General features: G+C 49.0%; 1 protein-coding gene across 1 annotated transcript in view; it reads left to right on the forward strand.

Moving 5' to 3' along the window:
* Window positions 1–4,431, forward strand: part of LOC119462114 (calcium-activated chloride channel regulator 2) — a 91,992-nt gene extending 87,561 nt beyond the window's left edge. The window contains exons 12-13 of the mRNA XM_049671859.1: window positions 87–317; window positions 985–4,431. Of these exons, the coding sequence (XP_049527816.1) occupies window positions 87–317; window positions 985–1,973 (1,220 nt within the window). The 3' untranslated portion in view covers window positions 1,974–4,431. The remainder of the gene's footprint in view (window positions 1–86; window positions 318–984) is intronic.
* Window positions 4,432–13,638: the final 9,207 nt, after the last annotated feature.

Raw genomic sequence — 13,638 nt, forward strand, 5'->3', positions numbered from 1 at the left:
TGCGCAATACGACGGTCCACAGAATATAAGCAGGTGTTTCACGACCGATCAAGGGCATTCAAGGGTGTGCGTTTACACATTCGCAGAATACCCATCGTGTTGCGGCAGCCGTGTGCCGGACAGCTACTCTCAGAAGACCAGCCGCTTCACACGCATCAACCATTACGGCTCGTTCTTCGTGACGGTGCCCAAGCCGGACAGGGACGTGCTGCCCCCCAGTCGAATCACCGATCTCCGCGTGGTAGCCACCGATAACCGCAGGATGGCCGTGACGTTCAACTGGACAGCGCCGGGCGATGACTTCGACGAGGGACAAGGTGAGCTTCCAACACGGCGTAGATGTAGATCCTTCCGATATACCCTACACGGGGTCGCCTCATTATTCTGTAAATCTTCCTTCGCCTCAAATAGAATCTAATGCAGGTAAAGCCCGCTTTACGGCACTTGGTTTTCTTTTGTAGATTTTTTTCTTCGCTTCAGCTATTATTATATGTAGGTCAAGTCTGTTTTACTGCATTTGCTTTTTTTATTGTGCAAAGCTTTCTTTCCTCAGCCTGTGCGCTTTGCAAGTGAAACCTGCTTTACTATTGCACTTTGTAGGCTTGAACCTTTCTTGAATGTTACGCTGTAAAGCTGTCTTCACCTAAGTTAGCGTGATGCTTAGGTGAAGCCTACTTTAATTAGTCTTGCTTGTAAAATTGCGAAAATGTCTTCGCAACTAGTAATATGCAGGTAAAACCCGCTTTGCAATTGTTTTTAAAGTCTATATCTTTATATATATAATCAAAACAGAAATATATGAAGTCACCATTTCTGAGGCAGCACAAGTGTTGTCTTCCTTTTTTTTTTCGGTAACAGTTTCGAAAGCAGAGATTTCTAAAGTAACTATGGCTCCTTATAGCAACCATTGATATTAATGTTCAATCCGACTTCAAACACGCACGTAACCTTGTTTCGTCCTCTCTTTCTACCTCCCTTTGACAGCGAGTCGCTACGAGCTGAAGAGCTTCAAGGACAGGCTGAACGCTCAGCGCCGCTTCGCGAGTCACGGTCAGCTGGTTGGCCAGTGGGACGTCGACGGACCCTACTACGAGCCACCCAAGCCGTTCGGGACCACGCAAACGGCCACCGTGCGACTCAAGAACGGCCAGCCGACGTCGACGCCGCTCTACTTCGCCATCCGCGCCGTCGACGACCAAGGAAACGCGGGCCCCGTCTCCAACGTGGTCGAGGTGGTCATCATCCCGCCACCGACCACCACGTCCACCTCGACGCAGCCCTCGTCCTCCTGGGGCAACGGCTCGGGCACCGCCGGAGGAGCCGGAGCGCACGGCCAGCCCAGCGGTTCGCGTAGCACCAGGGACAAACTCAACGCCGCCCAACTGGCGCTCATCATCGCCGTTCCTCTGGCCGTACTGCTCGTCGGCATCATCGTCATCATCCTGCTAATGGCGCGGCGGCGCAAGGCGCCGCCGCCCAAGAAGTCTACTGACAACGGCAGCGCATCCCAGCCTCCTCCGCTGCCGGCCAAGATCGCGCGCGACGACCTCACGACGACGACGACGGTGCCGCCTCAACAGACCACGCCCATCATGGACGACGACATAAAGCAGACCACGCCCACGTCGGGCCGCCTGGATGCGACGGCCATCAGCCCCGTCAACTCGTGGCCAGCCAGCGTGCTGCTAGACCACTACAACAAGGTGCAGCAGGCCAAGCAGAGGCACGAGCCGCCGCCCATCATGATGGTCGAGGACGGAGTCTCGCTCAACTCGTCCACGCCGTCGCTCTACTCCAAGAGCGACTACGGCGGCGTGCCGGCGCCCGCGAGACTGGCGAAGCATCGTCCGGGACAAGACGGAGTCGCCCCGCCGCTGCCACCGCAAGTGCCCAGCTACAACGCGGTCTACACTTCGTCGCAGCACTCGCTCGACAAGACCGGAGGCGTGACGCGCAACATCACCCAGGTCTAGCGTGGCCACTACTTCGCGTCGAACACGGTCTGCCGAGGCTCCTGACGTGAGCGATCTGTGCGCTGACGTCGAAAGGAAGAAGACAAGAAGGGCGTGACAGGGCAGCAGACTGACCCTTTCTTCGAAAGCACTGCTAGCCGGATGCTACGACTGCGCCGAGGGGATGAATCTCAGATGGTTATCACAAACGGGATAATAGCGTGCACGCGCTTCGTGGGTCTCGAGCACGCTTCACGAGGCTCCAGCTCTCACGTCGTGCAGCTGCTATGTGCATACAGCGAGCACCAATGGTGAATGGAATGCGAGCGATTACACAGGGCAACGCGGCGCAGTGCATACGATCTGCGCTCCCAATCCGCGTGCTTACTGCCCCGGGAAAACAACCTTTTCTTCTCCGAACTGTGTGTGCTCTTCATCGCCAAGAATGGACGCGCGAAGTGCGATTTAGAGAGCCTTTCTCTCTCTTTTTTTTTTGTAATATTTTTACTTCATTTCATCCCGCAACGGATAGCAGTGCGATGACAGTCTGCGTGTCTATCACGCGCTTCCCTTTATCCCGACCGCGTGAAAAATCCTGCGCTCTCTCAGGCAACCGAGAGATAAGCTTACTGCGAGAGACGGACGGTCAGTGTGTGATAACTTTTGTTTCGGTCGCCGTTGTTTTACTGCAGTTTGTTTCGTTTTACCGAAGTGTCTCTAGTGTGTGTGCATGTCGTGCGTGCGTTTGGTTGTGCTTGGACCCAACGGATGGACACGATCAAAAAAGAAAGAAAGAACCGAAACGTTGCGTGAACTTGCGCGCGCGCGTGTGTGTGTGTGCGTGCACGTGAAGTGAGGGAATACAGTCCTATTCCCGTGACGAGGAGCAACCAGCGATTTGGCCCGCCCTGCTCGGGAGCGGAGATTCGGGCCAGATTGGACTCCTTCTACACGAACCAATCAGCGATCTGCTTTTGTGAACACCGGGTCATTGTTTTAGGAATTCGCTAGTCACACGTAGCCTTTGCTAATGCGGCTAGTCAAATTAGAGCGTACCGTACGAGACAGAGACAGTTCTATCTAGACACCCCCCCCGTAAAACGGTGTCCGATTCCCGGCTCCTATAAACTACGTATAGACCACACCTACGTTGCGTGGCGTTCGAGCTGATTTTATCCTCCTTATATAGACTAACGCTCTTTGGTGCGCAGAATCCCTCCCCTTACGCACTCTGAAAAACCTTTTTCTGCACGCTTCGAGACACGAATGAATTGCTCTAGTCAGCAACAGCAGTAGCCAAGTTTGATAGGCTTCGCACTGTCTCACGCTCCCGTTCGTGGTCACAGCTGGCATTAACCATTGTAGCGCAGTATGCCTCACACCCATTATGTATTTTTTTTTTCTTTAATGGTTTTAGCTGCACGGTACAACTTCTCACACTAGTTTTTACTGTTTCCTTTCATACCTTTTGTGTTCGTTTTTTTTCTCTCTCACATCACCAGACGTCGAGAAAAGCGGTCGCACTGTGCCGTCCCATTTTTTAAACCTCATCGAGAAATGACACAGGCGTATAGAAGAAGAAGCGTATAGCGGTGTGTCGTATACCAGTCTGTAGGAGTCTGTGAGAACGTTTGACTGCACCGCTGTATATTTGTATACCACGCAGTGTGTTCCTTACTTGTTGCAGCCTTTTCTTCTTTCCATTTTTCTTTTCTTTTCGGAGCACAGAAAAACAAAACAAAAACGCGAGTCACCTCCTCCTACAACACAAGACAACCCCGCACACCGTGTCCGTTCTCTTACCACCGAGTTGTACATTTGTATGTAAAAAGTGTTCGAGTTTCCGAGAATCTCAGATTCATTCGGTCATCATTGCGCCTTTTCTTTTTTTCGACATCAAAACTTAACGAGGCAGGCGTTTCCTTGTCTCGTCACACTTTCTTCGAGTATCGATCGCACACTTTTTCGATGACTCACCACCACATCTCTTGCTTCGTCCGTGAAAAAAAAGAATGGTGTTGTTCGTTCATTTCTCTTTCATTTCCCATGGACGATACTCCGCAAGTCTTTCTGCTTTCACTCACACAATGACGGCACCATAAGTTCGGCAAATGAAACAGGCGCGCGCTCGTTTTCATCCACGGGCATCTCTTTCGCAAGTCGAACGAATTTCCCAAGAGCCCCTCACCAAAGAGCAATCACGCGAATGCATCGCGACGGCATATACTGTATAGCTTCTGCCTGGAGCAACATACATACTGCGCGCTGTCTTATCCTTCTTTTTTTTTTTCATTTTGTACAAAGTGTTGATGAAAGCACGAAAAGTTTTATGACGCCCATGTGTCTGGTGTGCAATATTTCGTGTCTCTGCATTTCATTGTTTTCGATTTTCGTTCCGTTTTTCATCGTCTTTTTTTTTTTTTTTTCGTCAACGTGGTTGCCTTCGAGAACAACATCGCCCGATGTTATCCCGGGTTGTCTTGCCTGCTTACCGCGACGCCCGTGCACACTGTGGCACTTTAAGAAAGTTGCTTCGTGCGATCATTGTTTTTATTCTGTCTTTTTTTTTTATTTGGTGTATGTGTGCGTGTGCGTGTGTGCAATACGTTCTGCACGTCTCGCGAGCCTCTCAGGACCTTAATCTCTGTGACGTCATACAAATGTATAAAAGTAACGACGCGAGAGAATAATCCGACCTTTCTGCTTGCATAACCCATACCAAAGATGCAGCCCCCGTGAACAAAGTTCGGCGAACGAGTTCCAAATTGCGAGTCATTGAAGTAGTCTTTTGAGAAGAACGTTCTTCGTTAAAAGTTACGCCAATCAGAGCACGAGCGTGAGATTCCGGCAAACTTCGGGCCTACTCGCCCTTCAAGCCGTTGGTCGGCTTCTTCGTTGGTACTCCCTACATGTCGAAATGTCCGGAAACCCCGTGCATATAAAGGCTGATTTTAGTAAAACAACTCGAGGACGCTCCAAGAAGGTCTGTCAGGTAATGTAATCATTGTGGGCGAACGACGCGTGCAACACCATTTTTGGCCAGGAATGCACAAATGGAATATGCACAATTAGTGCCTGGCGCCGTAACGATGGAGCTTACGTCGGGGGGCTTGGCTACATAACAGTGAGCCAGCGCCTAAGCCGTAAGTCTAAGACGCCTCCCATACAATTTTCCCAGGCATGTTTATGACGAGATGTGACGTCATCTAGAAAGGCCGAACGACTGCCCATATATTAAAACGGGGCATTGGCAGCGCTTGGAGTGTGCATTCGGCTCTGCGAAGCCTAATTTGCAATAAGAGCTTTGACCTTCGTAAATGACGTGACGTCACGTGGTGCGCTGACTTGTAAATTATCTAGGCGAGGTCGCGAATTCGACTGTCGGCAGCGGCTGCCACATTCCGACGGGGGGGCGAAATGTAAAAAAAGATCACGTGCCGAGAACAGTGGGCCTGTTAAAGAACCCCACACAGTCGAAATTAATCCAGATCCCTCCAATAAGGCGTCTCTCGTATTCCATATGTTGCTTTGGGACGTTAAAGCTTATTAATCAATCAACTTATGCGTGAAATATTAACTGGAATCATCGTTCTCAGTAGTATGTCCTCATCGAACGGGATCGAATCGAAGGACAGTAAAACTAGCATAAGAAAAGGGCAAGAAAAGAACGTCAATACCTTTCGAGTCTGTTCGCTTTCACTGAACTTCGTTCACAGAGATTGTACGTGCTAATGCTATCGCATTAACAGAAAGTGGCGTCTATGTCGCAAGATGCATTGATCGTATACATAAAGTCGTTGTGCATGCATTCACATTCTGAATCGGTGTCCAACTGTCCCCAAGCTTTACACTACGTGTAGTTCGTGGATTGGATTGGATTACGCAAAAGACGGGTGAGGCGAATGTTGACACACTTTGTACATCAGCCAGTGCGTCAAGAAGACGGTTGTTCAAACAGGGAAGGCAAGCTAACGCTGCCGCTGCTGGCCCGCAGCGACAGTTTTGACAAAAACACAGAGCTCGGGGTGTCAAAACGAGGGTGAAAAGGCACGCTTTGTACATAAAGCGAACTTGCATGTCCCAAATGTGTGTATGTGTGTGCGTGTGAAAAGTGGGAAGAAAGAAAACATTGCTGGCCGCGAGAAAATTATGGCCACGGCAACTCGTTTTACGTACTTCACGCATACGACATCACGCGTGCACTTGCTGTACACACACTTTTACAGAAAAATAAAAAAGATATGTTTATTTATGATGAACACCTGGCGTGCACGTGTACGTTTTCTGCAGGCATGACCGGACTCTTCAAGGGAAAAATTCTGACTGAAGCCATTTATCAATGGCTGTCACTGTAAATGTGAGAGCATTTGAATGAAGATGTCACCATCCTGGACTTCAGCATCGACGTCATCGTGGTCGTCATCATTATTATAGCCGTCATTGAATCATCGTGCGCATATTCATCACCGTGGTCGTGGGCATCATTGCGGCATCATTTTCCTCGTTATCATCACAAGCACGATAGCGGAGCATCACATAGCGAGCGTCAGTGCTCAAACACAGGCAACGTGTGCGGACCATACTTGAGTTAACGTACATGTTAACGGAGCCATATACAGTAACCCTAGATCATACAACGTTGTGACGTCATCTATAGTGTCCTAGCATCGTCATGGAGGCCAGAAAACCTGTTTCGAGGAAGTGGACAGGGGCAGGCAAATAAATGACCTAGCATTTAAAATGGAACAGGACCACAGCGTATAGTTTCGTACTGCGTTATCGTGCCCTAAAATCCTGGGACATAGTGCACCCAAAATGAAGAACAAATATGGACAAAAGAAAATTATGCAGATCTAACGCACATTTTTGGAATTTATGTGAAGCGAAGCTTTGGTATGGTATGGTATGGAGAACTTTATTGAGTCCTGAAGGTCAACCCTGGGTTGACGCTTTGGTGAAGAGGTAGATTAAATGCTGTAAAACCGCTCATCTTCTGCAACGCGTTTCGCAGCAAAGTGATTACTAAAGTCCCTAGATATTTTTTTTTATTTCATCTAGGGACTTTAGTGATTACGTACCTGCCTGACATATCCAGCAAGATGCCGGAAGCCCCACCATATGTGACTCGCGTTGTGTGGAACAGAGAGCAAACGGCGATAGCCGACATTGTAATTGACATTAAGAGAAAAATCCGAGGATGCCTAAGCACTTCTTATGAGTTGTCAATGCGAAAGCATCAATGTCCAATTGAACGCCGCCGAGCGGTCTTTCGAGTCATGAACTCCTCGCGGGCAAGCGAGCGCGTTGAGACGCTTGGCGAGTTTTGATTTGGCCTTAGCGAGGCGCAAGCTAGAACGCAGGCTAGAGCTTGCGCGGACAAGGAACGCGCGGATAACACAGGCTTCCGAGAGGCGAGAGCGAGGTTGACGTGGCGTCGCGGCGACGCCCTCTCCCCTCACGCAACACCTGGCGCGCTAATGTGCAGCAGGTGCTCCGACCCTTTCGCCCGCTCTGCCCTTCCCCCAGTGTAGGGTAGCCAACCGGGCTCAGTCCTGGTTAACCTCCCTGCCTTTCATTAAATCTTCTTCTCTCTCTCTCTCTGCTCCGTCGAGGCGCTCTCGTGACGTGGCGTCGCCGCCAATGGGAATTTACCTGCTGTTTCGCTGCTATACACACGACAGACGCCGGCTTTCTCGCACAATGGGCCATTTGACGCATTCTCATTTAAGAAATGGAGCTGGGCAGGCCATGTAATGCGTAGGGCAGATAACCGGTGGACCATTAGAGTTACAGAACAAGTGTCAAGGGAAGGGAAGCGCCGTCGAGGACGCCAGAAAATTAGGTATGGTGAATGAAGTTTCGCTTTAATAAAGGTAGACTTCGGACCTGGAGCAAAAAGAAAAAAAATATATGTTTATCACTCTCTCTCAATTCAATAAAGGAATTAAGTGCTTGAAGGTATATATTTGATGCAGTGAGAGTATTTAGATACCGTTTGTTGTTCAATTGCGCTATCACAAAGAAAACAGAGCCGGCCATCGGCCCATATGTAGGGGTAGTATACAGATAGTTATATGCTGGGTGTCCCCACGTGACTCGTGCCAAAATTTTAAAAAAATATGCTAGTGCCATGTAACTGGACAGAACCAAGGTAATGTTGTTTCGCCGTCGCTTGGAGCAAGTCAGACTATTTTGTTTGTATTTCGCCTATGACATAATTAGTTATCATTAATTAATCATTTTCATTACGTATTTTATTCAGAGCAAAAGTGTCAATGAGAAACTACAGCTTCTCTGGCACGCACCGCTTGATCAGCCCTGCGTCGGCGCTGTGTTTCACCGGCGAGCGCCCGCTGTCACTCCAAGCGGGCTTGCTGCTCGACGTCCATGCATGGCGCATCCCGAAGCGCGGGAACGGCTAGGGAGCCTACAATCTACATGCAAGCGCTCCGGTTGCATGCAAGCGCTCCGGTTGCATGTAGGCACCCTGCTGCGCTTGCATGTAGGCTCCCTAGGAACGGCTCTCTTTCAGCGTGCCCTAGCGGAATCTTTCCGCTTGTGAGACTGTGGCGCCCTCTCTTGACTAGTTTCGGTATCAGCGTGGCGCTTTTGATCGAGTTTTCAATAAATGGGGTTAATGAATGCGTTTAATTAATAATGTTTTCCATATTTTATATTATTTGATACATATTTTGGTTTAATTGTATTCATTTTTAGGGGAATTTTATGCGAATTTTGTGTCTTACGTAGACCTTGTGTTGTGCGAGACACCCACCGATGAGGGACGACATCCCCGGCCCCACTAAAAAAAAAGAAGCTTCGATTTAAAAGAAAAGAAACGTGTACGGTAAGCTCCAGCTCACGAAGATGACGTCCTCGTACGATACGTCGCGTACGAAGCTTTCATTAGTGCGTCGCACATAGGCCTATACCTCCCTTATCCTGTTATTACACATTTAAATAAGCTATTCTAATCCGACATTCTCTGATGGCGTTTAAATAAAGAAGCGTTTCACGCTTACAGCTTACTTCCACTTACAGTAAGATTCCTAATTACAAGCTCTTATTCCGAGTGCTAATTTAAACTTAAAAGAACGTACGCGAAAGCACTCTTTCGCTTTTTTTTTTTTTTTTTTTTTGAGATGGTAGATCTTGCCCACCGGCCAGTCTACTGTCCTTTTTATTTTTTAAGCAAACTGTTGCGACTAAGTAAAAGAAGGTATGTTTCCAAGTTGGCTCCACACAGTTCCTATACGCAAATGGCAAGGCAATTAACAGTTAGACATGTTTCAATTGCTCCTATATACGACGCTGCCACGTGCTTAGTGGCAAACGCAGTTTCCCCAGGTGCGTATGTGCGCGTGAGCGAATAAATTGCCGCGCTAACTGAATTTCATTCCACGAGTCGCTGCGCCGGCGAAGTCGCCCCTGGATCAGTCTGGTTAAGATTTGCTAATCCTAACTAGTTAAAAACTGCCGCTACGGATTCCGTGAGAGAGAACGTGCGCGAAGAGCTTAAAGAAACAAAAATATTATTCCGAAGCTAAGTGATCTGCTTTCGAGTTAGGGCCGACGTCCATTATGCGTCTTGCATATATATACAGGGTGTCCCAGCTATCACGCAGCACGATTTAAAAAAAAAGAGGAATGGCATTACGCGAAGCAAACCTAGCGCGTATTGTTTCCAGTACTGTGGAGTAGCGGCCAATATTTTTTTTTTCGTTATTGACATTTAATTAATTAACTGTAATTAATTATCTAACCCTAGAAGTACTGTCCTAATTATCAAAGTGTCAATGGGAAAGTTGTAGAGCAACATGAAAAACTCCCGATACAGCTTTCTGTTGTTCAATACGTGCTACATAAAAGTGTTTTTCCGAGCATGAAAGAAGCCCACGAATACGCGCAAAGTGCCTCGAGCGGCCAATCGCGCGGCAATTCTGCGTGTATTCGCGGGCTTCTTTCACACTCGGAAAAACACATTTATGTAGCACGTATTGAGCAACAGAAAGCTGCATCGGGAGTTTTTCATGTTGCTCTACAACTTTCCCATTGGCACTTTGATAATTAGGACAGTACTTCTCGAGTTAGATAATTACAATTAATTACTCATTCATTGCGATCTCAAACACTGGACGTCATGCGTTCTACTGAACTTCGTACTTATTGTTGCCGACACTTTGTATTCCTTTCCCTTTTCTTTGGCCGCGTCTATCGACATATCGTACCGGAAGAAATAGGCTGGCTGTACCACCGTATTTATGGTGTGTGTGTGTGTGTGTGTGTGTGTGTGTGTGTGTGTGTGTGTGTGTGTGTGTGTGTGTGTGTGTGTGTGTGTGTGTGTGTGTGTGTGTGTGTGTGTGTGTGTGTGTGTGTGTGTGTGTGTGTGTGTGTGTGTGTGTGTGTGTGTGTGTGTGTGTGTGTGTGTGTGTGTGTGTGTGTGTGTGTGTGTGTGTGTGTGTGTGTGTGTGTGTGTGTGTGTGTGTGTGTGTGTGTGTGTGTGTGTGTGTGTGTGTGTGTGTGTGTGTGTGTGTGTGTGTGTGTGTGTGTGTGTGTGTGTGTGTGTGTGTGTGTGTGTGTGTGTGTGTGTGTGTGTGTGTGTGTGTGTGTGTGTGTGTGTGTGTGTGTGTGTGTGTGTGTGTGTGTGTGTGTGTGTGTGTGTGTGTGTGTGTGTGTGTGTGTGTGGTGTGTGTGTGTGTGTGTGTGTGTGTGTGTGTGTGTGTGTGTGTGTGTGTGTGTGTGTGTGTGTGTGTGTGTGTGTGTGTGTGTGTGTGTGTGTGTGTGTGTGTGTGTGTGTGGTGTGTGTGTGTGTGTGTGTGTGTGTGTGTGTGTGTGTGTGGTGTGTGTGTGTGTGTGTGTGTGTGTGTGTGTGTGTGTGTGTGTGTGTTGCTTCGTTAAAATTCCGAAAATGATTATCACGTGCAATTAGTAAAGAAAAATTCGAAAGGGACCAGGTCTATCCGGCAACTGTAAATAAATTTGCAAGCGAATTCCCAAAAAGTGGAGCTTATATATAATGAGAAATTTAGGAATGTATCGAAGTATCTTAGCATACAAGTGGAAAGTATCGATCGGATACAATTAATCCACTAGTATCTTGTATTGGGATCTCAAACACTTATTGCCTGCACGCATCTCGTATCTGTATTATCATCACAGCAACCGACAAGTGCCCGATTTGGTGACTTGATAAAACCAGCTCTGTCTTCAAATCAAAACACGCCGCTTCAAGGGGAGGTGGCGTCATCTATTGTGAATAGAGCGAGACAACCATTGTGCAGCCCGGCCCGCGACTTTCCAATTGCTAGAAGATACAGCGCTCTACCGCTGGCGCCACGCTGCGCGGCCGTTCTGGAGCAATGGTCCTAACCGTGGTCTGGATTACGTGCGGTGCGCGCCGCCTACGCCAGAACGACCGGGAATGCATGCAGGGATTTATACACACACCCCCAACACCGCCCTAACACCCCCCAGGTGGATCTCAACACCCCCCCCCCCCCCAAAAAAAAAAATATTCCGTACCAACACCCCCCTCCCCTCTTCCACACAGGCTCTCATACTGGGAAAAAATTACGTTGATCCCACGCACTGTGGTAATTGCTTCAATAAATATTTACTCTCTGCGGAGGTGGCCCTACTTTTGAGGCCCTATTTTGATGTTCAGTACGCAGACCAAGTGCACAGATGGCGGTGCTACATTGCGACCTGCAGGGAGCGGAGAAACCTTGACGGTGCGGTAACCGCAAAGCACGTCCGCGTTTTCGTCTATGCAACTGCCGGCGTTCAAAGTTGCGCGCCCTACTATAGTCATGGTTAATGCACATCTAGAGGCATATACGAGTATATGGGGTATATTTTAATTGTGTTGTTTAAGGCTGCTCCTTATCTATTGTACTTAGTTTTTATTGCGATAGCAATTATATGGACACTCCAAAGCAGATTTCTGCCGTCGCCGTCGCCGTGAGGTTCCGTATGACGTCAATGAAGATGAAATCGTCGCCGCGCGCCTTCGAACGCTGTATGTGCGAGTGAAAGGGCGCGAGGGACGAGCGCTTTCACGGGGAGTGAACGCACGGCGGAGAACAAACGCGCGTTCTGTGCCGTGCTCTCTTAAGGGCTGCAGAAGTAGGCGTCTCTTTTCTCCTTTACCATCACCATACATGTAGAGCAAACGCGCCTTCTTCTGACGCACGAAAGGCCGTGGGGGGGAGGGGGAGGGAAGGGAGGCGACGTTTAGCTGCGGCACCAAGTGCCTATTTATATCAGAGGCTCCGGCAACAGTCACCAACGCCGCACGCATTTTGTCCGAACGGGGGCAAAACGCTGAGGGCGTCGACAACAGTTCTGCGTGTTGCCGGTGCTGCTGCATGTTCAAGTTTATACAGCTGATAAAGCTACTATCATTACTCCGTATAGCTCTCTACAAATTTGCTATCGCAATTGATGCTTCGCCTTTCAGGTGAAACTGCGACAACTTTTTCTTTCTTTCTTCTCAGTTTGTTCTCGTGCAAAATGCTAGTATTGTAAAGGCGTTTATTAGGCACCAGCCTTTTGGACCGACCGTTAGTTCAAGGCCCGAGGTCTCAGCACGAGCGGCGTTTTAGGGGCGAAGCTCCTTAGGGTGTGGGTCTGTCCCTCCTCTGTAGTAGTAGTCGTCGTAGTAGGTAGCCACGTCTACTTTTATGAGAAAAAAAATTCCGAGAGTTCTGGCCGTAGCGGAATCGAACCAGGGACCCCTCGCTTCTGAACGCGTGGCGCTAACCACTACGCCACGAAGCGCACATGGACAGACGCACCTAGATGGCAATAAATACCCAACATTAACGAAAGACTGCGCGTTTCTAACGCGTTTGTGCTAGCGCGTTACGGCCCGTGCAAGAAGCTGGTGTAAGACGCCGTGGCCTCTCCGCCTTACCCCCGTATTCATAAACGCTGATGGCGTCGGCAAACGCGGTGCATGTTCCGGCATGTGTAAACGGCTGCGTAAGACGCTGTGGCCTCTTCCCCTTAGAGTACTGCACGTTTCTAACGCGTTTGTGCTAGCGTCCCCTTAAGCGGGAGATGGTGCAATTATAATGAAGGGCGCTGTTATAAAATAGGAATGACGTCACAAATGGCGCGTGTCATTGGTGGAAGTCAATCGTTCGATTTAGTGCGGCGAGACTGGGCGAATTACACGGAAGATTCACGGTTTACCGATGATTCCCTCCGGAGCTTCGCCCACTCATCATCATTCACCCCGTGGATATGCGGTGTTTTTTTTTTTTTTCGAGAAGAGCGCAGGAGGGATCAACCCACTAGAAAGGGCTGGAGAGCATGACCCACTATGGCGTTCGTATCCTTCGCTACAATCACCCCCGGGAGCGAAAAGGGAGCCGTCGGGCGACCTAACAGCTGGTCACTATGAGTGGGTCATAGTAGGTCTTGAGGCGCTTGACGTTGACAATGTCGCGTCCACGACGGCGCATGTCCGTAGAAGGTTCAACTGGTTCGATCACGTAGTTGACGGGAGATGCGCGTTCGACGATACGGCAGGGGCCTTCATACTTGGGCACTAGTTTGGATGAGAGACCAGGTGTAGCGGAAGGAACCGAGAGCCACACAGGCGCTCCAGGAAGGAAGGTGGGTGCAGAAGTGGTGTCACCACGTGTGCTCTTCTGGCGCTTTTGGTCACTGGATGTAAAGA

This window comes from Dermacentor silvarum, chromosome 8 (genome assembly GCF_013339745.2).
Source record: "Dermacentor silvarum isolate Dsil-2018 chromosome 8, BIME_Dsil_1.4, whole genome shotgun sequence".
In the NCBI taxonomy this organism is placed as follows: Eukaryota; Metazoa; Arthropoda; class Arachnida; order Ixodida; family Ixodidae; genus Dermacentor; species Dermacentor silvarum.